Genomic DNA, 27312 nt, shown 5'->3' with positions numbered 1-27312 from the left:
ATATGGGGATGACGTTCGTGACAGGGATGTGGGTATTATCTGGAACGCCTAAGCACCCCGAAGTCGTCTCTTAGTACGAGTATAGCCTTAACACAGCGTTGCCAGATGAGGCAGAGCTGATCCAACCCCCTCTAGAGGACTGGTCACCCGAAGATGCTATTGGATTCGTCGAGATTGATCCTGCAGCAATGGACCTGCCAAAACGTGATGCAATATGAACAAAAACGAAGACAGCAGACCTATCTTTACCGGGACAAATAGCGCCGCCTGGAAGACCCGAAATGTATTTGGATAAGAATGGAGGAATCTTGACCAAAAGGCCGGACGACATACCGGCTCCTTTATTTCCTTATGTATCAACAGGCCTCAACAAGGCTAAAACACTGAACATACTCCAGGATTGAGCGAACAAGCGAACAGTATAGGCTTTTTAGGCAGAAGATATCTATGAAATTTCTGGTCATTCGGAAAATGAAGCATAAGTTCTCCGAAGCTTTGGCTATCGTGAAGTTGATATGCTGCTCAAACGTTAGCTTAGGGTCAAGAATTACTTCATGGTCATGGTTCACGTGTTCAGCGCGAAGAACAACCACACCAGCAACTTTGTTTACGGACTTAATTGTATCCCTTCTACAACAAAATGAAATGACCGAACTAACGAATGGTTAGATGTGATTCAAACCACCTCTGAAGCGAATCACCGACACCCATTTTTTTCAATATGCAGACTGGGAAAAAATGAACCCAAATTCCCACTAACTAGAAGCCGCTGGACTGGCAACTTGGGATATAGGATTCCTTAGTCTGCTCAGTGTCTCATTATCATGGTTCAGTCGAACATAGCAGTCTCGTAATGAAGGGCGATGATGTTTACAAAATCGTCGGCGGCACGTTTTACTCTTTTAATCCGACGGAGTTCTGCGGTCTGTCAAGAAGTCCTAGTGGATGCATTTTTCAGTGCATGATGTTCGATAAAATACCTAAGGACATGGTTAATTAAACCTCATCAACATCGTCATTGTCTAGGATGGTATTCCATTCGGGACTGTCTAAGACACTAAGTATAGCTACTAGCGAAATCAGCTCTTCTAAAGTTATAGGCAATATCTGAAACGATGTCAATTTTATCAGTCGCAGGATTACTGTTGATACCAAGTGAAGCAGAGGGTGATGAGGAACAGAATTCACAAATGGTACAGGTGCCGAGGTAACCCAATACTCAGAAAATACAGATCAAGCTTGCGACCATTCTTCTTCCACACCATGTTGATTTGCGGTAATGTTGCTGAGTTGTAGCAATCGAGTATGAAGAAATGGATACCGCAGTAACTAGAAACATAGCGCCTGTCGATTGTGTCCATCGACCACGGCAATCGCGAATTTGATCTAGTGGAAAATATCCAGCAAAGATGGAAAGTCGCCCAGACTTGTTCTACGCTGCTCCACAATTGGTTTGAGGCCCTGCAACTGTAAATCCACGACACGACGTACAGCTGGCAAAACTCCACTACCAGTTGCTTTATGAATGCTAAGCGATCGCATCGGATAACCTTGTAATCGAGGCTGAACAACTGATGAGACGTAGTTCTGTCGTTAAGCCAAGTGTCAGTTAACACGATGATGCCGTATGCGGAGTCCGAATATGCGACTCCACAAGTGAATTCTTACCTCCAACATTTTTTGTACATGTAGTGATTGTGCTGAATCAGTTAAGCAGTCGAAATGGCATTAGAGCCAGAAACATTTCTCCTACTCATCGATTTTAAGGCCGCTTACGACACTGTCGACAGTGTAAAACTATGGAAAATTATGAACGAAAATGATTTGATGGACCGATCGCTCCCGTACAAGATGCATCATGTACAAGACCCTTGTAAGACAGGTAGTTCTTTACACATGGACTATGCTCGCGCAGAACTCGCAAGAACTGGCCGTTTTCGACATGTGCTTTCGACTATCTTCATCGGAATATGTGACGATAGCTTACGGAGGCGAAGAATGATCCACGAACTGGCGCAACTCTACGGCGAACTCAGTATCCAGAAAGTCGCTAAAGCTGGAAGAATACTATGGGCGGGACGTGTTGAAAAAAAAATCCCGCAAAAATGGTGTTCGCCTCGAATCCGGTACAAGACATAGAAGCGTGGAGCGCCCCGATCAAAAAGACAAAACAAAATGTAACAGAAGCTAGGGTAAATGACCCAATAGTGGAGGAGCCAAGCACGAGTTATACATGTTTAGCAATGTTTTGGCTAAGAAAAACTAATCTAGCTGGTCCATTTCATTATTTTCTGTTGAAATAGGTTCTATTTGATCATTTTGCACCTTAAAATTGACTTTGAACCCGCTTTGAGGGTTTGAACTAACTAAAATATGTTGCACGCTTTTGTTCCAATAGTTGCCGTAGAGTTTCTATAGTTGTGAATGGGTGTTCCTGTGGTTGCGGTATATAAAACATTCGTGTTTGCTTGGTTAAATGAAGGTATTTGCCTCCCTTGAAGTGGTTTTTGATTGTTTTACTATTTATCATAACTATTAAAAACAGGTTGACAAGTCGGTTTGCAAGTAAATACAAAAATGCACGAAGTTAACTAAGATACGGAATTTGCGCCAATTTGGTCAGATGCTAGCAAAACTCAGTGAGGGTTTGTAGGTTGTATTGAAATAAATCAAATTTTGCATACTTTTTATATAATGTCTTTAGACTAACATTTGAAAAGGGCTGAAATTGGCTGAAGAGAAAGACCAATGGCGCTCATTTTGAAATATTCAGAAGAATTATTTTTTCACAAATGGTGACTTCTCAACACTGGAAGTTAGAGTCTATTACCTCTGCTTCGTACCATGTTTGCGCCTACATTTTCGACGTTAGTGTTTACTAAAAGAGCGACTGAAGCTGTGAAAGGCTCGTTAAAAGAATTACAAGACCAAAAGCAGTGGGTAAACATCGATTAAGAGGTCATACATAAATAATATAGCATTTTAGGAGTGAGAGCGATAGCTTTTGTGGCCGATCATGTATGAAGTATCGGTAAATACACGGTGGCAGGGGAGGGTGGGGTTCAAAAATTGAACAGTAATAAGTTACATCATTTAGGTATGTCCCCTAGCACCTGCTTGTCCCTAATATATAAAAGTAGTCCCACATACATATGTTCTGATAAACGTAAATCAGAATTGCGAAACATACCGCAACTATAAGAGCACAGTGTATCCTGTGATCCAATAGTGGAGGAAGTAATTTATAAATAATATGATCATCTATTAACGAACTTCACCTGTGAAACAGTTTCCATAATAAACTATTATCTGGGAAAATAATTATATGAGTAATAATCGTACTTAAACCACACACATATCTAAAAACCTTCGTGGACAAAATAAGAAAATGGGTAGTGAGCCCAAGTAACAAAATAGGTTATATCAGAGTTTTTTAGCGCTTGATACAACCAAAACATAAAACCTTTAATGCCGACCACGCAGTTATAATAACCCACTAACAACAGCTATAAACACGTGTCATGACTAGTTGGCCCAGCTTTATTGAAGTTATCAAAACTTGATATGCGCTCCGTCATAGAACCAGATGTTTTTTACAACATGATATGCTTGTCGTTCAATGGCTTCGGAATTTTAACTGCGATATATTTTCCTAATTAAGTGTAATGCATTAATTTTTATCTTGGTTATATTTTTCGATGAAAATTTTCCGACGTCGCGAAAAAAGAATTGTGTAAATCGTTGTGTTTCCATATTAACTGACTATTGAATATGTTATTGTCCTTAAAATCGTTTTCGTGCAGGTAAAACACATGCCGTGAAAAATTTTTGGTGAAACCGTCCACGAATTTTATCGTGGATGCTACTCGCCGCTGAAATTCTGTAGAAAATCAATGTTTATTCAGTACTGAACTCATCCACGATCTGTTGTATTCTGTAAAATGTACGCCTTTATTAGAGTTTCGGAATCGGCAATATAGTAAAAGACGAACATCCTATGCAACGCTATCTATATACATGTGCATATAGATGTAATAGAAACATAAACTTACGGCCCCTATAAATGCAATTAATAGTTTACCATTTGAAATAATTTATAATTTGCTGAAGAAAAGATGTTAAATAGGTTTAATCAATAACAAAAGTCATTACTCAATTCAAAACTGATCATAAGCGTCTGTGCTTAGGGTACTAAAGAAACAATTTTAAAATTTCCAGAGGTTTATTCTTCCAGGCATATGTTAATTAGTTGCAACCTGTCACATTCTCAAAATGTCTTGATATAATTTTATTTCCTGTTTTATGTTACTTTATGTCATATCAAAACCAGCAGCTGTTTCAAGGAATTTATTAGTTCACATTCAAACTTGGAAATTTTATAAAGGAAGTTGCTAGTTCGTTTTAAAACCCCGAAACTTTATCAAGCGCCGACTGCTGTGTACAAGCATCTCAATGTAAACTGGAGTTGCCGGTTAGTCAAGTTTATCGGTATTTCACTAAAGCTGTAATGCCGGTACAAATGTGGTGCGTAAAATGAATCCATTTCAAAAAACCAATACTATCTTAGAACGTCTGTAATCAATATATATATTTTTTTTCGTTATTATCTGTGAAACTCCGGCGAAAGCAGAAACAGACATTTATAATTTCTATATCTGGTAACAGCCTAGTTCCCTGAAGAAACCTGGCAACTCTGCTGAATGAACAGTTATTTTTCTTGACAACACGTTGACGAATGCGGGAGGATTTTGCACAAGTAAGTATGTTGTTCGATATAATTAATTTTGTATTGACAGCATTTACATTTTAGAATGCCTTTCAAAATTATTTAAACATGCGAAGAAGGAAACCTATGCCTCAGCATTGTACCTTCCGCCTGGGAAAGAGATGGTGTCTTATGGTGGCCGAAAACAACAGGTGTTGCAAAATTGCTGCGAGACGAAAATTCACATCCTACTTCGAAGTGGCAAACGATGCAATGCATCAAAAAACGGGTTTGCCGTTCAAGGGCAGAGGCTGAATCTGAACTCAACAAAATGGAGGCACTTTCGGACACTGAGACGGAAATGACGATTACAGTTCCTGCTGCTAAGAAAATACCCAAGAACATTGCATCGAACCTGAACATAACGAAGCGAGAACCAATAAATTTCAACGAGTTTGTAACACTACCGGGAAGAATCGAGTCCGTAGAGGATATTGTCGAAAATACCGTGGTAAGTCAAACAAAAATACATTACAGGACATAAACGCCAGTTTCATTTTAGGCTACAGAACTGCAACTGACAGATGAACACATCCAAAATGTTGTGTTTATTCCACAGTTAGACCAGTTATCTGGAGGCGATACACTCTTAGCGGAGTCCATTCAAGATAATCATCTCAAGTCGCTATCAGTGGAAACAGTTGCAACCAATCAAGCTCATATTATGGAAAATTTGACAAAAATTATTTCTTGTCTTGCTCACATAAAGACAAACATGGATTATCTCAACGAGAGGGTTTCACAAATTGATATGTTCACTCGTAAAAAGGCAACTGAAGTACAACCCGAAGATTTGCTATTGTCAATTGACTCATTGAATATATTAGATGAACTTGAGCAAAATTTGAAGGATCAGGCAGTAGTGGCTAAATACATAACAGCTCTGAGCCACATTTGTGGTATAAGTGGTAGAGAGAATGGTATAGACTGTTGCTATCGTCTCATCGACAACTTTATAACTCGACAGTTTCTGACAACTTGTACTTGGACAGGTATATCACGAGATAATAACGAAGCAGAAATGCTGAATGGAGAGTCTGATCGACAGTTGAAAGTTCCATTCGTGATGTACAAGAATATTCGCTGCCTGTTTTTGAAGCTTATTTTGCAAGCTGATAATAGCTTTACGGCAATTAAATGCGACGAGTTTTTTGAACGTGTGCTCAAAAACAGCAAGCAACGACTGTTGTCCAAAACAGTATCTAAACACAAGAACCGCCCAAGAAACTTAAAATACAAAGTTCGTCATGAGGAAAAATGAAAACCATACCAGTTAATACATGTATTTGCTCTGATTTCAAAATTTGATTTTGTGTTCTTTGACTTTGTATTTTAGGAAAAGATATTTTTTATGTTCTGATTTTTCATTTGATATACAGAGAAAATAAAATTAACCTTTAAACGTTATAACGTTTTGTACTGTCTCTAAAAGTCTACACTTCAATCCCCGAAAATATTCCCAAAAAATTTGCTTTAACGTGAAATTTCTGACTCGAGTATATTTCATATTTGGAATAGATGAAACAATGATTGGTACCGTTAGTTTAAACATCTTTTAATCCGCTTATGTTCTTCTCGAAGCAATCATTTTACCGTTCCTGTCAATTGATCACAAATTTCAGTAGCTATTACTTCTGTTAACATAACCATCATCTTAAAATCTCAGTTTTTCGCAGGAATAACAGTTTTCAAAAAGATTTAAAAATATTTACTTTTAATCTACTTGAAGGCTCACGACGGGCTTCGCGAAATCCAATATAAATCTCAGATGGAAATTATGTTGTAGTTTTTGTTACTAGTTTTAAGGAAGTCTACAGTACCCTCCGAAATCTGACGTTAATGCTAAAGAAATCTAGTTTTGTTCTTAAGGCATTAATCGGTTTTATAGAATAACTGTACACTTCATTTTATGACTGACAACATAAAATAACTATAAGAAAGTAACAAATCCCGCAGGCATTTCAATTGTTACTTGGGAGTGGTGCCTTCCGGGTAAGTTTCTGAAAAATACAGTATTCTTCAGTAATTTGGATATTTTCAGTATATATTGTTGTAGTAACATATGTACTTATGTTCAATCTATCATTTCTTCAACATGTAGCATAAGCAATTCGGTGCTCATTAGTTTAAACGATGAATTTAAAAGCGATGCCACAACTATTGGTGCTACCACAACTATTGGATCATCTACCCTATTAGTTTGTTATGAGAAAAACCTATTCAGGTTGTGTTATCAATTGGATTCCGTTAGGTGTTAAAACAACAGAAATTATAACAAAATTTGTTTCTACTAGTATCAAACCCATATCAACCTTTGTTACTAACGTATCAGCCCTCTAACAAAATGAGGTAGCATAGAGAACAGTATAATAACCACAATTATCGTTAGAAACAAGTGAAAAAACAGCTTTTGTAACAATTTGACGATTGAAAATCGTCGTAAAAAAAACGTGTAAAATAAAATCGTAAAAAAAATTTACTGTACACTAAGGTCGCTTTTACGCGTTTTTTTACGCGGCTTTTTTACGCGGATTCCGGAATTTACGCGGTTTTTTTTACGCGGATTCCGAAATTTACGCGGTTTCTTTTTACGCGGCACGTATCCCCCTTTAGTGTATATTTCTTTTACTCATACCGCACAAAACAATCATCATTGAAAAAATCTCACAAATTGAAACTCATACAAAAACTGGTTTGACTGCAAATTTGTTATGACAAACATAACTCATGATATTCTTTTGAAAACCTTTGAACTTTTCTTCAGAGCAAAATCAATCAAAATTTGTCAACATTATGTCAGTTTAGTATTTTTAGCACACCAAAGCATCAAAAGGAAGTATAATTATACGTTCCAAAGTTATTCAAAAACTTCGCTAATTTCGCACAATTCATACGTTGTTACACACCATCCAGTTGTTGTATTCTGGTTGACATTGTTTGATGAACAACTTATAACAATTATTTGAATTAATAACCCTCATGATTCATGAATCATGAATACTAAGGGAAACTAATTAAAAATCATCTCAACACCTAATAAATCTTGATCCTAAAACAAAATAGTACGCAATTAACCGTTTTTGAGTGCTCAAATCTATTTTAATATTGAGAGAATTATCAAATTGTAAAGACTTTCGACATTATATGTGAAAATTTTTTTTTAACTTGAAACATCTTTAATTTTTTTGTGTGACCAAATTTTCTAGAAAATCGTCTTTTATTCTTATAAAAAAAATAAGAAATTGACAGTAATGCTTTCGAAGTGAAAAAAAATTAACGCTAGAAAGAAACAAGTCTAAACAATACCAATCAATAAAACACATATTGAAACGCAACAAAAACCCGCCCCAGTATCACCCCAGATACTCACATCCACTTCGGTGGCCGTCTCCGAGTCACCGCTCTCACTGCCCTCGGGAAGGTCGTGTAGCTCGGCTGTAATTAAGATAGTCTCGTCAATAGATGCTCTAGAGGTCGACTTATGCGAGGGAATACTACGTCTCGATTTCATGCTAATTCCACTCTGCGAGCGCGGCAACTGCGGCGAACTGGCGGATCCGGTTCCGGTGCCACCGCCCACACTGCTTCCCCCCGTACCGGCCGTACCGGTTCCCGTCGTGCCCGTGCTGTTCTCCGATAGTTGCTCCGCCTCGGCAATCGAGCGCCGCGTTCGACTGGCAGCGTCGTTTAATTTCCTTAAAAAAAAAGAAATATTGAATCACCTTTACAACAACTCTTAAAAGCCACCGCTAACATACTTGTAATAGTCCAGCGCCACCCGAACGGGAGTGATAATCAAATCGGTCAATTCCGGTAGCAACTCGCCCAGTGCCTCGAACAGGGGCAACAGCACCAAACCAATAAACCGAACCTGGCTGCCCGGTTTACTGACCTTATCCGGGTCCATGAAAGGAGTCACCGGTAGACCCTCCGACTTTTCGGCAGCACTTTGAGCGAAAAACTCCTGCAGCAGCCTGTCCAACCAAGGCTCAGCCACGTCCATCGGTCGAGCCTCGTTCGAAATGTCCGCCACCTTGATAAGCACCATACACAGCTAAAAGCAACGAAAGACAATCCGACTAAAGTTAACTAAACGACATAAACTTTAAAAGCAGCTTTACCAGATTAGTGTGAACCTTATTGTTATAGTCAAAGTTTGGAGTAGCCTCTTGGAACTGCGTCAGGATCTCGTTATGTCTGGCCATATCCGTAGCCAGAATGCATCGAATAATACCCTCACGGACGTCCCTGCGACGCGGTACGGTAAATAAATAAAATTAATGACCGTTTCCATCCGTAAAACTGAACTTTGCGAGCACACTGAAACTAAATACTTTAATTGTCCGTCATGCTGGTAATTCCAGGCCTCGCAATTACGTTTCACCGGAGCCAATAAACAACATGTTCAATGCGGGGGAAATTGCTGTTTGTGCATGTCAATCGAAAGTGTAAATAGCACCGTAACAGAAGTGAAGGCATTTGAAGTGAAATTAATTGAAACCGTGCGAAGCCAGCTGGGCAGTTACTGGCTCGGCGACCGACCGGACAAACATTCAATAGGGATGCAACCGAAAAGGGGAGCGCGCACTTCCAGTGGCATCCGACTGTCCGCCCTGTTCGCGGGGCGATGGCGCCAGCGTCGGTTTCCACTTGGTATCTAACGGGGAGGTTGAGGGGTTATTTATCACCGGCACCAGCACCAGCTGCTGTGCGCTCGATGATTGTTGATCCGGCCGAGAGTTTCTGCAAACAGTGCCGAAGAGGCGGGTGGTATGCATCCTACTGTGGCAACAGTGCTTGGCAAGTGCCTTCTGGTTGGAAGATCAATATGAGTTGCAATATTCTTTGGAAAAGGCTGTAAATTTTAAGCCATGCAAAACATAACCTTTAATATTTATGTGAATATGCAATGTAAAGTGGCTGATTGTTCAGAATTTAAAAAAATTCATCAAAAATTAACCATCAGATACTAAGGGAAATATAATGTAACTTAGAATAGAAAATAAGAATAAAATGAAAAATGACTTATAATCAAACTGCAAATGCCAGCCCTAAAATACACGGAAAAATTATATATGAATGCAAAATAAAATCATCAAAACTGACATAAAGTTAGCACAGAAAGCACTTAATTTAAGCACATAAATTAAAAAAATCAAATAATAACGTAGTACAGTAGTACAAAGTAAAACATGATGAAACAGATAAACTGATAGTGAAAATTAAAACACTGTTTACTCTAACTACATTCATTAAAATAAGAAATTCTATAGAACCTTATTCGACAAAAATGTCGAACTTGGAACTGATAAAAATATCGAGAGAATGAAGTAATAAAAAAATAATGGACAATAAAACATGAAAATAAATAGATTAGCACAAACATTGATCGAAAAGTGATTGAACTGAAAAAAATCGATGAATATGAGGGATCAAACAGTTCGGAACAAATTTTGAAAAAAAAGGGGGTAAGGTTGTACGAAAAAATATATATAGAAAAAATTAAAAAAAAACTGAAAAGGAAATAAATATAAATAAAAAACAGAGGGAAAAAACTTGAAAAAAAAGTTTTGATTTTAACGAAAAGAAAAAAAAACAAATTGGAAAAAGATACTAAATGTAATTCAAAACATCTATACAAATCGAAAAAAACTACTAACAAGTGTTTTTTTTTATACCCTATTCCCCTATAGGGGTGATACCTCAAGCACCAGTACCATTAAAACAAACATTTCAATATTTGAATCTATGTTTTCTATACACACCCTGTCATAACATAACATATTTCTGATAAAATTTCGGTAAGTTTCAATGTTATCAGAAACATTTTATTGTTACGTTCGGGGTATAACGCTCGCCGTAGCTCGGGGCAAAAAAACTCTTTGTAAACTTTTTTTTGCTTTCATTTCATATCGTTTCCAGCAATGTCCAGAAACACAATCAGTGGTGATGGACCGTTGAACAGCTATGATCGGTGCTAGATGCAATCAAATTGCTGAATTCCGTGGTGCCAGATCTCTACTTTTGGATGCCCTCAGGGCCCGAGGTTTATAACCTTATGAGCCAGTTCGTGATATCCTCGCTCAGCGAAACTTGCCACACATGCTGCATGTTTATAGCTATTTCAAGAGCATCAAGGTGCCCATTTAACACCAAAGAATCTCTGATAAAAAAAAAACATGTTAGTTTTGGTATTAGATTTAGTTTCAGCTCGTAGTCGGCAGCGAGGATAAAAAATTTGCCTTCAGCTTATAAGATATTAAATATAATTGGTCCCGTAAAACATTAATTTGTATTGTGCCGCGTCAAAAAAATGTTGTGTGAACAAAAAAAAAATGTTCCTTTTAATATTAAATTTATTACCTAAAAAGTAATAATGTTCATCTCCAGTCAACAAACAATACATACTGCCGCATATTTCGCACTTGTTATTAGTTTCCATAATCCCCAATTCATTCGGTGTGCTTGTATTAATTTGTTCGTCATACACATACGGAGTAGAGCAAAAAATATGACAAGGTCTGCCGGAAATATTTTTGCTCCGTCATACAGTATGTAATTACAAAACTATTATCATATAGGAGACTGAAAAAGACACAAAAAGTAATAAAATATTGCTCAAAAGTAACAAAATCTTCCACTTTGTGTTGGGTGTCATTTCATTAACTGGTGCGTTTTACCTCAGGGAGCCCCTGCTAAACTTGCTGCCCCTGGTTTTCAGTGAAATAATCCACTCTGCCGTATAAACACGTATTGTAATAAATTTTACTTCGGTACATTTTTTTAGCTGTTGTGAAGAACTTTTCCTTCCACAAAAACATACACAGAAAAGTACTTTTAAACTTCTCTGTAATTTTTTCTATCTTCTATAAGAACCGATGACTCCATCATTTCCATATTATCTCTAACAAATTCTCTCTCTTTTTTTACTGACTGTTTCTCCGATTTCTGATTCCTAGTCACTTCATTTTCTTCTTAGGTTTTTTTCTTTTCTCCTTACAAATTTCTATCGCGCTTTTCTCCTCCTTCTCTCTCTCCTCTCTCTCTCCTCTCTCTCTCTCTCCTCTCTCTCTCTCTCCTCTCTCTCTTTCTCCTCTCTCTCTCTTTATCCTCTCTCTCATTATCCTCTCTCTCTTTCTCCTCTCTCTCTTTCTCGTCTCTCTCTTTCTCCACTCTCTCTTTTTCTCCTCTCTCTCTCTCTCTCTCTTTCTCCTCTCTCTCCTCCCTTCATCTCTCTCCTTCTTTTTTCTCTCTCTCTCTCTCTCCTTTCTCTCTTTTCTCTGTCTGTTCTCTCTTTTTTTCTCTCTCTGTTTTCTCTCTAATTCTTTTTCTGCTCTCTTTCTCTCCTTCTCTCTCTCTCTCTCCTACTCTCTCTTCTTCTCTCTTTCTCTCTCTTTTCCGTCTCTGCTTTCTCTTGCTTCCTCTCTCTCTCTAGTTCTCTCTCTCTCTTTCTCAGTTCTCTCTGTAATTCTATCTGTCAGTGTTCTCTCTGTTCTCTTCCTTCGTTCTCTTTGTCTCTCTGTGCTTTCTCTTTATCTCTCTGTTCTTTTTATTTCTACCAGATTTTCCCTCTATCTGCTCTCTCTCTTTCTCTCTGTTCTCTCTCTCTCTGTTTTCTCTTTCTGTTCTCTCTCTTTTTCTGTTCTTTCTTTCTCTGTTCTCTCCTTTTGTTCTCTCTCTGTTCTCTTTCTGCTTCACTTTGTTCTCTCTCTGCTTCACTTTGTTCTTTCTCTGTCCTCTCTCTGTCCTCTCTCTGTTCTTTCTGTTCTCTCTTTGTTCTCTCTTCCTCTCTTTTCTTTCTCTCTATTTTTCTGTTATCTCAATCTGTATCTCTCTTTGTTATTTCTTTCTCTCTTTCTTTCTGTCCTCTCTCTCTCTTTTCTCTCTCTGTTCTCTCTCTGTTCTCCTTCTGTTCTCTCTCTCGGCCTGCTCTCTCTGTTTTCTCTCTCTGTTCCCTCTCTCTGTTCTCTCTCTCTTTCTCTCTCTCTCTCTCTCTCTCTCTCTCTCTGTCTGTTTTCTCTCCCTCACTCTGTTTTCTCTCCCTCACTCTGTTCTCTCTCTCACTCGGTTTCCTCTCTTCCACTTTATTTTATCTCTCTCACTGTTCTCTCTCTCTGTTTGCTCTTTCTGTTTCCTCTCTCCCTCTCTGTTCTCAATATTTTTCTGCTCTTTCTTTCTCTGTTCTCTCCTTTTGTTCTCTCTCTCTCTGTGTTTTATCGCTTTGTTCTCTATGTTCTCTCTCTCTTATCTTTCTCTCTATCTTTCTGTTATCTCAATCTGTTATCTTTCTCTGTTATCACTCTGTTATCTCTCTGTTGTCTCTCTGTTATCTCCCTCTCTCTCTCTTATCTCTCTTTCTTATCTCTCTTTCTCTCTAATCTCTTCTCTCTCTCTCTCTCTCTCTCTCTCTCTCTCTCTCTCTCTTATCTCTCTTTCTTATCACACTCTTATCTTTCTCTCTCTCTTATCTTTCTTTCTCTCTTATCTTTCTCTCTCTTTTATCTTTCTTTCTCTCTCACTTATCTTTATCCCTCTCTCTTATCTTTTTCTCTCTCTCTAATCTTTCTATCTCTTATCTTTCTCTCTCTTTTATATATCTCTCTCTTATTTTTCTCTCTCTTTCATCTTTCTCTTTCTCTCTCTCTTATCTTTCCCTCTCTCTTATCTTTCTCTCTCTCTCTCCTATCTTTCTCTCTCTTATCTTTTTCTCTCTATCTCTCTCTCTTATCTTTTTCTCTCCTATTCTTATCTTTCTCTCTCTCCCTCTTATCTCTCACTCTCTTATCTCTCTCTCTCTTATATCTCTCTCCCTTATATCTCTCTTATCTCTCTCTCTCTTATCTCTCTTCCTCTTATTTCTCTTCTTCTTATCTCTCTTCTTCTTATCTCTCTCTCCCTCTTATCTCTCTCTCTGTTACTTTTCTATTTCCCTCTGTTATCTCTCTCTCTGTTATCTCTCTCTCTGTTATCTCTCTCTCTCTGTTATCTCTCTCTCTATCTCTCTGTTATCGATCTTTGTTATCTCTCTCTCTCTGTTATCTCTCATTTTGTTATCTCTCTCTCTCTCTCTCTCTCTCTCTGTTATCGATCTTTGTTATCTCTCTCTCTGTTATCTCTCATTTTGTTATCTCTCTCTCTCTGTTATCTCTCTCTCTCTCTCTGTTATCTCTCTCTGTTAACTCTCTCTCTTTATTATTTCTCTCTGTTATCTCTCTCTCTCTATTGTTTCTCTCTGTTATCTCCCCCTCTGTCGGTTATTTCTCTCTGTTTCTGTTTCTGTTTGTTGTCTCTCTCTCTCTTCGTTATCTCTCTCTCTCTCTCTCTGTTTTCTCTTCCTCACTCTGTTTTCTCTCCCTCACTCTGTTCTCTCTCTCACTCGGTTTCCTCTCTTCCACTTTATTTTATCTCTCTCACTGTTCTCTCTCTCTGTTTCCTCTCTCCCTCTCTGTTCTCAATATTTTTCTGCTCTTTCTTTCTCTGTTCTCTCCTTTTGTTCTCTCTCTGTGTTTTATCGCTCTGTTCTCTATCTTTCTATCGCTCTTATCTTTCTCTCTATCTTTCTGTTATCTCACTCTGTTATCTTTCTCTGTTATCACTCTGTTATCTCTCTGTTGTCTCTCTGTTATCTCCCTCTCTCTCTCTCTTATCTCTCTTTCTTATCTCTTTTTCTCTCTTATCTCTCTTTCTCTCTCTATCTCTCTCTCTTATATCTCTCTTTCTTATCACTCTCTTATCTTTCTCTCTCTCTTTTATCTTTCTCTCTCTCACTTATCTTTATCCCTCTCTCTTATCTTTTTCTCTCTCTCTCTCTCTCTCTCTCTCTTATCTTTCTCTCTCTCTTATCTTTCTCTCTCTTTTATATTTCTCTCTCTTATTTTTCTCTCTCTTTTATCTTTCTCTTTCTCTCTTATTTTTCTCTCTCTCTTATCTTTCCCTCTCTCTTATCTTTCTCTCTCTCTCCTATCTTTCTCTCACTTGTCTCTTTCTCTCTATCTCTCTCTCTCTTATCTTTTCCTCTCCTACTCTTATCTTTCTCTCTCTCCCTCTTATCTCTCACTCTCTTATCTCTCTCTCTCTTATCTCTCTCTCTCTCTCTTATATCTCTTTCTCCCTTATCTCTCTCTCTTATCTCTCTCTCTTATCTCTCTCTCTTATCTCTCTTCCTCTTATCTCTCTTCCTCTTATCTCTCGTCTTCTTATCTCTCTTCTTCTTATCTCTCTCTCCCTCTTATCTCTCTCTCTGTTATCTTTCTATTTCTCTCTGTTATCTCTCTCTCTCTCTGTTATCGATCTTTGTTATCTCTCTCTCTCTGTTATCTCTCATTCTGTTATCTCTCTCTCTCTGTTATCTCTCTCTCTCTGTTATCTCTCTCTCTCTCTGTTATCTCTCTCTCTCTCTCTGTTATCTCTCTCTCTTTATTATTTCTCTCTGTTATCTCTCTCTTTCTATTGTTTATCTCTGTTATCTCCCCCTCTGTCGGTTATTTCTCTCTGTTTCTGTTTCTGTTCGTTGTCTCTCTCTCTCTCCGTTATCTCTCTCTCTCTCTCTCTCTTTCTGTGATCTCTCTTTATATTCTCTCTATTATCTCTCTCACTCTTTGTCATCTCTCTCTCTCTCTCTCTCACTGTGTCTTCTCTCTGTCTCTTTCTTTGTCTTCTCTCTCTCTCTCTTTCTGTTTTCTCTCTATTTTTCTCCTCGTCCTCTCTGTCGTTGCTTTCTCTTTGTCTTTCTTTGCTTTGGCTCAGTATCTCTTTCTCTCTTTATAGTCTCTCTCTCTCTTTCTCTTCCTCACTTTATTATCTCTCTCTTTATTCACGCTCTTTCTTTCTCTCTCTTTTTTATTTATTCTAACTCTCTCTTTAGATTGAAGAAAACAAAACTCTCTCTTTCACACTTTATTCTATCTCTTTTTACTCTTACTCTTTCTTCCTTTCTCCTTTATTCCTTCTCTTTTTCCCCATAACTTCCCCCACCACATAATAGTTAGAGAGTATCTTTTACAAGTTCTAGAAACATCAATGAAGGGAATATTTCTATATTTTTTTACAAAATTTAAGTTTAGACCTCCTTTTTCTTAGGTGAGTACACCTCTTTCCTCTGAACATATCTTAAATCTTTGTAAAAAAAATCTCGTAAGTCAAGAATGATGGAAATTGGATTGGGAATTCAAGAGTTAAGCTAAAATCATACAAAAATATCGGTGAGTCATAGAACGAATAACAAATTTCAAATGAAAAAAATGACAAACCGATAGAACGATGAATAATTAGATAAGCACTAAGATAAGCACTTCCGAAATTGATGTAAAACAATGAAACAAAAAAAAAAACAAATGAAAAAGATTGCTAAAAAATCAAAGTTATATGGAAATGACAATGAAATACAATACAAAAAATTGCAACCTGCAAAAGTGATAAAAAATCGAAAATTAGGGAAACTAACAAACTTGAATTAAATTACAAACAAAACACCTAAACAAATATTAAAAGGAAAATTATATTTCATGTGCAACCAAGTTCTCGACTTTGACAGTACGAGACCGAGCGTTGTCATGCAGTAAAATCACTTTTTCGTGCTTTTCCTGGTATCGTTGCCGTTTTTCGGGCAGTGCTCAGCTTATTCGCTATAATTGAAGTCGATACACCCCAGTAGAGGTTTCGTTCGATTTCAACAGTTCACAAAGCTCACAATAAATAACACCGAACTACTCCCACCAAATAAACAAAAACATCTTTGCAGTATGTATATTCGAATCCATTTTTCATCACCCGTTACGACAAGATGAAGAAAATTTTCCTCTCTTACCGTTGGTGCAGTTGTTCACAGGCGACAAAACGAACTTCAACATTAACACAACTAAAGTTTTATGACACCACAATAGAATCACTAATGTATATATGAATGGGTTGTTTACCATTGTGAAAGTAAAAAATACTTGTATTATTGGAAGGCGTTAGAAAACCGAACAATATGAAGACTGTAAAAATAAATTAAATCCTACGAAGCAAAAGAATAACGAGATCCTTTTTTGAAATTATTATTCTGGTTCATAACTGGAATAATTCAGCACCAAAAATAATATACAGACATAAACCTAATACTACAAAAAATAGATGAACAAATTTATTTTAGGGTAAGTTCATTTATTTTTTGTATGCTCTCAAGGTTCAAAAGGCAAAACTTTTATTACCTGTTTTACGAGCAGGTTAAACAAATGCACGTTCCGCACTGGTATTAGTTTGATTTCGACTGCAGTAAAACGTCTACAAACTCAGTTATTTTTCGGTTGATGTCACTCGACTCGACTCCAACCAAGCTACAACCCTGACGCAGAGGAATTTAAGCGCCACATCAATTAAAAACAACTTATTTGTATCCACTGTCTTTACATCAGATTTCGCAGATAGATTAAGTTGCCTGCAGCGGAAAACAGTATCGCTGGCAAGAGTCATACAGAGTAAAATAGCTCCCCCTGAGTCAGAGTATGTACAGAAAAGAAAATCAATTAACTCTTGAGCTCCGACAAGATGCGATTTACACCACACGGTACGCTTCAACCTGTACGCGTATGTTAATGCGCAACATAACCGCCCCGAGTGGCTCAATTATCTGCATGCCGCAAGTCTGGCTCCGCTGGCAGCGGCGGCGGTGGCTGCTGCTGGTTCCGTGCATGCATAAGCAATCAAACACCTGAAAATAATGAACGTACGAGACCTTAACCGCGAGAGCGATAAATTTCCCATTGCGACGGCGGACAACTTAATCAGGCTGCAGCCTCTCGACCTGACCGCTAGGCGATCGGTTGTGGTGGGTACGAGAGTTCATCCGGTTCAACGGTTATTGCCTCGGAAAAAATTCCAACGACCTCCTCCGAACGAATCCTCCGCCAGTGGAGCGCTCAAATTGATTCATATTCCATGAAGTCAGGAGTCGCCCCGGGTCGGATTCGGACATTCATTACTTTCGCTACAAGGTCGGCATCATTTTTCCCAGTCGCGTAGGAAACTCAGCATGTAGGACAATTCGTTCAGTTTCATTTTTATCGCAAAGCACGTTTCACCTACTTGTACAAGTCCTTGTTCATGTTGCGGAAAATGTTACAATCGGGATGCTCCAGCAGCCGAAACGCAATCGAACAGTGATGATTCTCCAGAGGAGATATGTCATTGTATCTAAAACGAAAAAGCAATAGTAAAAAAGGTTCAGATTCAATTTACGAATTTGCTATTAAATTTGCGGTTCGAATGTAGTTTTAGAGCAACAAAACGGATTGAAAGGTACAGCAAATTGAGCCCAGGCTATGATCCTCCCGCGCTCCCTCTTTATTGTGCGGCGAACGTGATCAGACTATCGTGATGCGGATAATGAGGGATTTCATGCCAGTTCACCCAATAACCCCTCAGATTTTAGTAGAACTTTGGTGTCTTTGTCGCAGTATTAGGTAGATTACAGCAAACCCTGATGTTGTTAGTGTGAAATCCCTCTAAACCATCGGGAGAGCAATAAATGTGAATGAGCGCTCCCGCGCTTTCCCTGTTCCATTTATGTCAACTGATGCTGCTGGTGCAATCAGTGCAATATTTTATACGTCAATTGTGGTTATTATATGGCGACCGCGACCACGACTGAAACGTGTGGTCTAGCGTGGCTGTGAAATTATGCCGAATTTATCGCTTCCAGTCGCGGGCAGCTTTTCGCGAAAGCAAGCGGACAAAGTTGGGTGCATGTATTGCCGATAAACAAATTACATTTCATGTATACGAGTTTGTAATTTATTTGGCAGCAATCAGTCATGAATAAATTTTACGTTACTCTCGGTTAGTCGGGTTGGGTGCGCTCGTAGCTGCATTTGCTTCGGCCAATTACGAGGTTTATTTATTAATATTTTAAGCTTTCGCTTGTCTCAAAAGTTACTGCTATTGACAGTTCTTAACTGCAACAATCCCCCCATTGCACGGGCGTTCCCAGGAAATCCCGTTATTCATAAATTCAATTCCAAGAAACCATGAATTCCCCGTATAACAAGTTTAAATGCAACGCGATTACTGGGAATTTTTATTCCAGGAATACAGACAAGCCCAGAAATTAATTTTACAGTAAATATTAAAAATTGTTTTTTATAGATTGAATAACCAATGAAAAAAAGTGGGTGGTGTATTTTATTTGTATCATTTTATAATTTAGAAGCATCATTTAAAGTGCAGGTTTTTGCCTTTCAATGACATTGTATTTTATGTCATAATAGATTTTACCTGAAGTTATGTGCGTAAAAACTAATGAAATTCCGAATGCAGTTAAAGTACCTTAAAGTACAATAGTTAAGCAGCATTTCGCAAAAAAAAACCAGCAGTTTATCTCTAGCCGATTGCCGCGTAGGCAGAGGGATGTTGGCATCGAAATGCCTATAACAAGCTAGCTTCCTACTAAGATCGTGCGTGTTTTGGAAGCCTGCCATGGCTCCGATTGATGCTGCTGCTGCTGCTGCTATATGTGATCCGTGGGATTGGGTTTCATGACCTGCGTCAGGAGGAATGGCTTCTCCAATACATGTTGTTCGGATACAAAACACTACCCATCCAAGGGTTGTCTCAAATCCAGTCAGAAAAAAAAACTCGAAAAGCTAAGGGAGGGTGTGCGAAAAAGCAATGACACGCAAGTCAGGTGTTCTCGTTTTTCACGCTCTGCTGCCTCGTAATTTTGTGATATTGCAGCCCCGCACAGTCCTTTGATGTTGGACCCTGGCAACCGGCTTTATTTGATGATATTGTCAAATTTGCGAAGCTGTGAGAACTTACTTTGTGCGCATTCACACCTATAATTAATGAAAAAGGGAGCGCGCGGTAATTCATCACCTTCCCGGTAAAACTAAAAAATTAATTGGCTGTGACGGATAACGGGCTCAAATAGCTTACCTTAGTGCCAGCTCGGTTCGTGCGTTAATTTGGTAGATGTTATTGTACCCGGGATGATCCAAATCATGACAGATGCAGGAAACCAGCAGAATCAGCACCTCCAACTCGCCCAACCTCTGCACCAGATTCGTGTGCCAAGTGATGGCGTACATCTGCAAGAAAAGCGAAAAGACGCAAAATAATTGAAATTGTTAATCACTTGTCAGCAGAACTGTCCGTTAAATTCTCATTCTCCGCGGCGCTTATCGTTGAACACTGAGTAGTCAAAACAATACTATTTTTTTTCTCAATTACCGGAAAATAATCAATCTTTCATCTCCCGAAAAACAATACGTGTTTACGTTATACACTTGCGGATGAGTGATTACCATCTTACACTCATCACCCTGTGTTACGCTGTGTGTGACTATGAAGCCATCAGAGTCACTATAAAACCCCTATCAGCTTGCATCAGTCAGTATCAGTTACGAACATTGCAGTCTCAGCTTCACTTCCGACTACAGTAGTACACAAATTCTCTCCAGGCCAGCCTAAAAATGAAAATCGCCCTTTTCGCTTTCGTTGTTTGCTGTCTGTTGGCTACGATGACGCTGGCAGGTGAGTTCCTTACTTTATTTTCTCGTCATGAATTGATGATTGTTTAACATTTCCTTTTGTAGCACCCCACCAACAACAAAAAGAGGACAGTTTGCAGTTAGTCAAACGCGAGGAAACGGAAGCCCCACAGGATGGTACGGAAGCGAAGCCGGCGGAGGAAGATTCCTCCAGCAGTGAAGAAGATGGCGAACACCATCATCACTGCGGGCAAGAACACTCGGAGGATGCTCCCACAGACGGTGAAGCAGCGGAGCCTGAAGAAGCACCAAAGGAGGAAGGAGATGCCGCTCCCGCTGCCGCAAGAAAACGTTGAATTTAGTCATTTTCCTCCACCCGACCTCAATTTTCCAGCAGCAAACTTGTTCGTTAATCAGTATAAACTATGACCAATAAATGATTTCAGCATACGTTTTTGTTGTATAAATAGCCCTTGTACACGGGCTGATTTTTTTCTGCAAGCTGCTTGAAATACCATATATTCGCCCAAATATTGAAATATTTTCGCTTAACAAAAACTTCCACGTGATTGAATCAGAAAAAGAAAAATTATCAAAATAAGATAATCTGTGCTACCTTCAAGGCCGGAAAATTTTTATTACCGTATTACCGTACCGATTGAGAATTGTCAACAGATTATAATTCTACAAAGCGCTGAGAATAATTTGCAAAAAAATCAAATTACTCTTTACAAGTTAGCTCAGTCAGTTTTCAATGCATTTCCTTTTCCACCAAAATTTTAATTTTGTGACATCTCATATTCTACTATTGCACTAGCCCTTTGCTTAACGGATGTTTCGACTAATCAGAGCTGAAAACAAGATCAAATATCAAACGAAACATTTAGTTCCAAACTAAATGAAACTAAGCAAGCTTTCTTCCCTAGCAAAGCCGACACTGAAATATACAAACGATTTGAGTTTCCTGATTTGTTGTTGTTGTTATGTCGCTCGAGTGTACAGTGACACACCCACCAGGAGTTTAACTTTCAGTAGTCACGTATGAAAGCTTGCATGCACAAGTTCAATAGTAAATGTCTATCCGAGCACTGTTGCAAGAAGATAATTTACTTGAAAGTGGATCGACCAGCAGCAAACAGCGCACTGTGGTCCAGAAATGAAAAAAAGGTGGTCAAAAGTCATTTTCTCATAAACGTTACATTTTAGAGCAATACTGTCTTCGGGAGAGTTTTAATGTAAAAAAAGATCCTTCTGGGCATCAACAGATCCGTGATTAATCCCCCTACAAGTGAGATAAAAAAATATTTTCTCTAAAAATCAATGTTTTTTATCGCCGTCTTTGGCAAAGTTTTCCAAAATAACATTAAAAAAAAACTTTGCTGAAGACACTAGGTAGCTATTTCTCAATCTTACTGAGCTATCTGATTATGTTCAATGATGGTTTAAAAAAAAAGGTTTTTGCCTTTAAAATTCATATTTTGTTCCACTATACCTCTGATATTCTTACTGAACTTTTAAAACAACATCAGACCTTTATTTTTTATATGTTACAGCAGATTTTATTTGATGATAATTAGGTTTCTTTCAATTCACTTTTGACAAGTAATTTTCCCACGGCAAGATTACCACCAATTGAATTGTCCATGTGCTCTGCACACACGGCAGGTAAAATTTCTTGCAGAAATTTGCAGAAACCTATAAAATCATGAAAACAAAACACCTTTAACATGAGTTTATTTAAGTCATGTTGATCAATAGCGGATCTTTGTTGCAAAACACAAAGCAAGCTTTGCATTTTTACCTTTGATGCATCTTTTGAAGTATACTCGATGTATGTAAACACGTGGTTTTTGAAAATTCAAATTTCAGCCAAATATTCCCGAATAGGTGTACCGCTCATATAATTCAACTTTAGTAGGCAACAATAATAATTGGTTATTGTTTACATGCATTGATAATACTTCAAAAGATGCATCAAAAGGTAAAAATGCAAAGCTTGCTATGTTTTTCGCAACAAAGATCCGATATTGATCAACATGACCTAAATGAACTCACGTTGAAGTTGTTTTGTTTCATGATTTTATAAGTTTCTGCAAATTTCTGCAAGAAATTTTAACTGCCGTGTGTGCAGAGCACATGGACAATTCAATTGGTGGTAATCTTGCCGTGGGATGTGTTGGGAAACGGCAGAAAATCGAAAATTACTTGTCAAAAGTGAATTTTTTGGCAGGAAAAATTGAAAGAAACCTAATTATCATCAAATAAAATCTGCTGTAACATATAAAAAATAAAGGTCTGATGTTGTTTTAAAAGTTCAGTAAGAATATCAGAGGTATAGTGGTATAAAATATGAATTTTAACGGCAAAAACCTTTTTTTTTAAACATCATTGAACATAATCAGATAGCTCAGTAAGATTGAGAAATAGCTACCTAGTGTCTTCAGCAAAGTTTTTTGTTATGTTATTTTGGAAAGCTTTGCCAAAAACAGTGATAAAAAATATTGGTTTTTAGAGAAAATATTTTTTTTATCTCACTTGTAGGGGGATTAATCACGGATCTGTTGATGTCCAAAAAAGGATCTTTTTTTACTCTAAAACTTTCCTGAAGACAGTATTGCTCTAAAATGTAAAAATGAGAAAATGACTTTTGAACACCATTTTTTCATTTCTGGACCACAGTGCAGCGCTGCGGTAAGCAGGCGGCGGTTTCAAACATAATATGTTTGTTAGGTTCTATGAGGCAACACCAACTTATTTGATTGCAGCCTTCCACAAAAGCACTGTAATACAGCATGTATGCAGCACTGCTGAACATGTTCTATAATGTTAGTGATTGTTAATAGTTTTTACATCTTTTTTGCTGAATGTTAATAGTTTTTTTTTTTTTTGAGGGTGCTGGCAACATGTATTCACTTATAAAATGTGTAATTTGCTTGCTTGCGGTGTGTGAAGAAAAAATAAATTGTATAGAATCGGTAAATGACAATCCGCAATGACAATAGATTGAACAAACTTGCCGGTGTCACTGTTGTGTCACATTAATGGCACTTTTCAGCACCTCAAAATTATCCAATTGCGGAAGTTATTATTTTTCTGGCACTCACCAAAGCGTTGCTAATACATAGTAATAAAAGAGTTATTTTTCAAACAATTTTAAAAATCGTGCGTGGGCCCACGTTGTTTTACAACCTTAGATGACTGGGGTGCTAAGAAGTGTTTGGTGTTGTCACAAAGGTCCAAAGTTCTGTTAATTTTTTGGGCACTGCGAATGACCTTTTCCATATCACGCGGGGTTATTCTTGTTTTTTTTTTTTTTTTTTCTAGCAGCTTCTCATTTAACTTAACTTTTTACTCGAGTTTATTACCTTCTCTTTGAACGCAAGGGATAAAGGAAGTTATGTTGTGACCTCCCAAGTAACAATATTGGTTTTATCAAAATTTTTTAGCGGTTAATACAGCCAAAAAAACGCTATAAAACTTTCGTAAAACTAGTTTTGTTACTTGGGCTTGTATACTGACTTCAGTGAAGCTTTTGATCCCGTTGATGTACCCCTGCTATTACTCAAGTTACGGAAAATAGGAATTCATCCACAATTACTTAAGTGGATTAAATCGAACTTGACAGATCGTCAACAAACAGTCAAATTCAAAGGTAGACTTTCGGAACCTATTCAGGTAACCTCAGAAGTTCCTCAATGCTCTCACTTGGACCCTCTGCTATTTATATTATTTGTAAACGACATTTCCTCTATTCTAAAACATGTAAATCTCTTATTTATGCCGATGACACAAAAAAACCTTCTTCAGCTAAGCGTAAAAAAAATGTAGTTCGATGGTATTTGGCGGAAAAAGAAACATACCAAATATTATAATTTTTTAGGAGATCAGATAGAAGATAAATGTGCACGAGTTAGGGTCTTAGGAGTCATACTTGACTCAAAATTTCTGTTTACTGAACACTACACTACAATTATCAATATCATGCTCAATTTTGTAGAACGTTCCAAAATCCTCATACAATAAAATACACTTTATTATACATATGTCAGGTCACTAAGGAGCCATCCACATACCACGCATTTTTTTTCCTCTGTATGGACTTATCACTGCGACCAGAGACATTTTGATCTATTGTGATATTGCCCAGGTGTTTTCTGTACTCCACACTTCATATTATTGGCAGTATGATTATTGAAGTGAATGATACGCTTTTTGCCTTTCTCCTAGTTTTTTTTATATATCCGTGCTTGTGTATGAAAGTTTACCCTTTCATTTCAAGCTTACTGCTCTACTATACCGCCGAGCCTCTTTTCTATCCTACCAATATCGCCAAATTACAATTCCCTGAACTGAGGCTACACCTAACGTTCCTCTCTGGCCAGGTTTATTCTAAGAGGGACTTGTGATGTCGAGCGGAAGGAGTCTTATCGAACCTCGTTCCTCCTACCAACACCGCGTCACAATCACAATTCCCTGAAGAGACACTCAATGCTTCACCTCTGGTCAGGTTTATTACAAGAAGGACTTATATTTTTGTCAAGAGGAAGGAGTCTTATCGAAACCTCGTTCCTCCAGCCAAGACCGCGTCATAATTACAATTCCCTGAAGAGAACTAATCTACGTTATTCAGAACAGTTTTATTATAAGAGGGACTTTCTTGTTAGGATGAAAGTCAGCAAGGGTACTATAGGATTCAGCTTGAAGGAAGGGTATGTAGTAGAGAGCCTGAGAATGAACCCATGTTAAAGTTCTTTGTTAACCAAATGGCCTGATTCTACTAAGATTCGAACCCACGACCATTTGTTTATCGAAACGGACTCTGTAACCTTGATACGAAGCTCTCTAGAAGAAAGCAGCATTGCTCAAGGCATCCCTTTGATTGACGAAACCAATAACCTTTCGGGAACGAACTTTCAGAAAAAGTTGCAGTTTCAGTGTCTACTTAAAATTATCTTTTGTGTTGAATTTATTTGAAATAACCTTGCAATTATTAATTATTTGATGATTTTTGACAGTAAAAAGTTTGAAAAACAGCACCAAGTATTTATTATATGGATTTTAGAAAAAAAATATGGCCATACTCAGGAAAAACATTTGGTGGGACTGATATGTGATTATTTTCAAGATGGGACAATTTTATTTCACATTTTTTTCTAACTTTTTTCAAATAAAACATACTTTTTTGTTTCCTTAATCGATAGTAGAGCAAGAAATAGATGGAATCCGATATTTAACTCAAAACGATGAAAATCCATATGGAACTGGTATGCGATTAAAGGCAGTATACTACCCTACCCTCAGATACTCAGGGACGAGAGAGAACCTGGTCAAATACAGACGAGCAAGGATCGACATGACCACAATCCTGAGACGTAAAAAGCGCCAGCAAGAGGGTCGTGATTATGAAGAGCTAGAAGAGCTGTTCACAGCTAATGAGACGCGAAAGCTCTACGAAAAGGTTAACCAATCCCGTAAAGTTATGTGCCGCGAGCCGACTTTTGCAAGGATATGGAAGGTAACCTCATCACGAACGACAGTGAGGTGGTCGACAGGTGGAAGCAGCACTTCGCTGAACATCTGAATGGCGATGCAACAAACAGAAGCGGAACTGGAACGGACCTGGGAGTGCCGGGTATTAGCCCCCGATCTCCACGAAATACAGCGGGAGATTGGGAGGCTGAAGAACAACAAAGCCACCGACAAAGACGGCCTGCCGGGCGAGCTCTACAAACATGGTAAAGTAACGCTTGCTAGAGCACTACACTGGGTCATTTCCAAGATCTGGGAAGAGGAAAAACTGCCGGAAGAGTGGATGGAGGGAGTCGTCTGCCCCATCTATAATAAGGGCGACAAGCTGGAGTGCTGCAATTATCGTGGCATTACGCTTGTCAGCGCAGCATATAAAATAGTCTCCCAAGTTCTATTCCAACGTTTAAAACCTTTAACAAGGAGGTTCGTGGGGCACTACCAGGCGGGTTTCATGGGAGCCCGCGCAACCACGGACCAAATTTTTTCAATCCGACAGATTTTGCAAAAATGTCGTTAGTACAACGTGTCAACGCATCACATTTTTATCGACTTCAAGGCAGCCTATGATACAGTTGATCGAGAACAGCTATGGCAGATCATGCACGAAAACGAGGATATGTTCCCGGATAAACTGACGCGGCTGATCAAGGCTACCATGAACCGTGTGATGTGTTACGTGCGTGTCTCGGGGATTCTCTCGAGTCATGCCGAGGATTGAGACAAGGTGATGGACTCTTCTGTTTGCTTTTTAACATCGCCCTCGAAGGTGTTATACGAAGAGTGGGCATCGACACGAGTGGTACGATTTTTACGAAACGGGTTCAGCTTAACGACTGAAGACGAAGAATGGCGTAGACGCGCTGCTAGGAGAGACCCCCATTGCACATCTGATCAAAGTTAACAGATTGCGATGGGCCGAACACGTCGCAAGGATGCCGGACGACAACCCGGTTAAAACGACCCTGTTCAGTAACCCCCTCCGGCCCCAGAAACAGAGGAGCACAGCGTACACGATGGCTTGATCAGATTGAAAGTGACCTACGAGTGATAAGACGCCCGGGAGCATGGCGCCATACAGCCCAGAACCGAGAAGAATGGAGACGACTTCTTGATACAGCACGAGCCGCACCGGCTCTAGCCTGTTAGGTAAGGTAAGTAGTGTATAACCAACACTGCGGAGCCATTCACTTTTCTATGTCGAGAACTAAATTTCAACAATATTTCATTTCAACGCGCAGTTCAAATCGATAGAAAGTAATTATTGTAATGATCTCCACCCGAATAAGGTAAAGTAATCTTCAATCAATTATGTATAAACTCATTTTTCTTAACTAGTATAAATAACATATAGCATGTAAGTAAGTTATAAATATATGTAGTCTACTTTTGTTCGACGAAATAAATAAATATTAAACCGTTTTCCCAAGTAATGTCGTTGCATGAAACTGGTGGTTTAATCCGTGTTTTATATTACAAAATGGCCCAATCACAGATTTCTAACTATTATATTTCAAACTAGCTCGGTAATTAAAATATGATCACCTTTTTACA

General features: G+C 38.3%; 2 protein-coding genes across 8 annotated transcripts in view; one reads left to right on the top strand and one right to left on the bottom strand.

The window, feature by feature from the left end:
* The window catches only part of LOC129732389 (high affinity cGMP-specific 3',5'-cyclic phosphodiesterase 9A), a 446233-nt gene that overhangs the window by 15635 nt on the left and 403286 nt on the right, over positions 1–27312 (bottom strand). For 5 of the 7 annotated variants that reach the window (XM_055693235.1, XM_055693234.1, XM_055693233.1 and 2 more), the window contains exons 7-11: positions 19679–19830; positions 17831–17938; positions 8887–9013; positions 8524–8819; positions 8136–8460 (exon numbers count right to left, since the gene is read on the bottom strand). In XM_055693235.1, coding sequence (XP_055549210.1) covers positions 8136–8460; positions 8524–8819; positions 8887–9013; positions 17831–17938; positions 19679–19830 — 1008 coding nt within the window. The remainder of the gene's footprint in view (positions 1–8135; positions 8461–8523; positions 8820–8886; positions 9014–17830; positions 17939–19678; positions 19831–27312) is intronic. The other 2 variants (XM_055693238.1, XM_055693240.1) reach the window with 2 other exon arrangements.
* On the top strand, positions 20119–20682 carry LOC129732395 (uncharacterized). The gene is made up of 2 exons (XM_055693247.1): positions 20119–20275; positions 20338–20682. Exons 1-2 carry the CDS (start codon positions 20215–20217, stop codon positions 20586–20588), a joined length of 312 nt encoding a protein of 103 aa, XP_055549222.1. The 5' UTR covers positions 20119–20214; the 3' UTR covers positions 20589–20682.

The sequence above is a fragment of the Wyeomyia smithii genome, chromosome 3, assembly GCF_029784165.1.
Source record: "Wyeomyia smithii strain HCP4-BCI-WySm-NY-G18 chromosome 3, ASM2978416v1, whole genome shotgun sequence".
Taxonomy (NCBI): domain Eukaryota; kingdom Metazoa; phylum Arthropoda; class Insecta; order Diptera; family Culicidae; genus Wyeomyia; species Wyeomyia smithii.
This window is presented reverse-complemented; position numbering and strand designations above follow the sequence as displayed.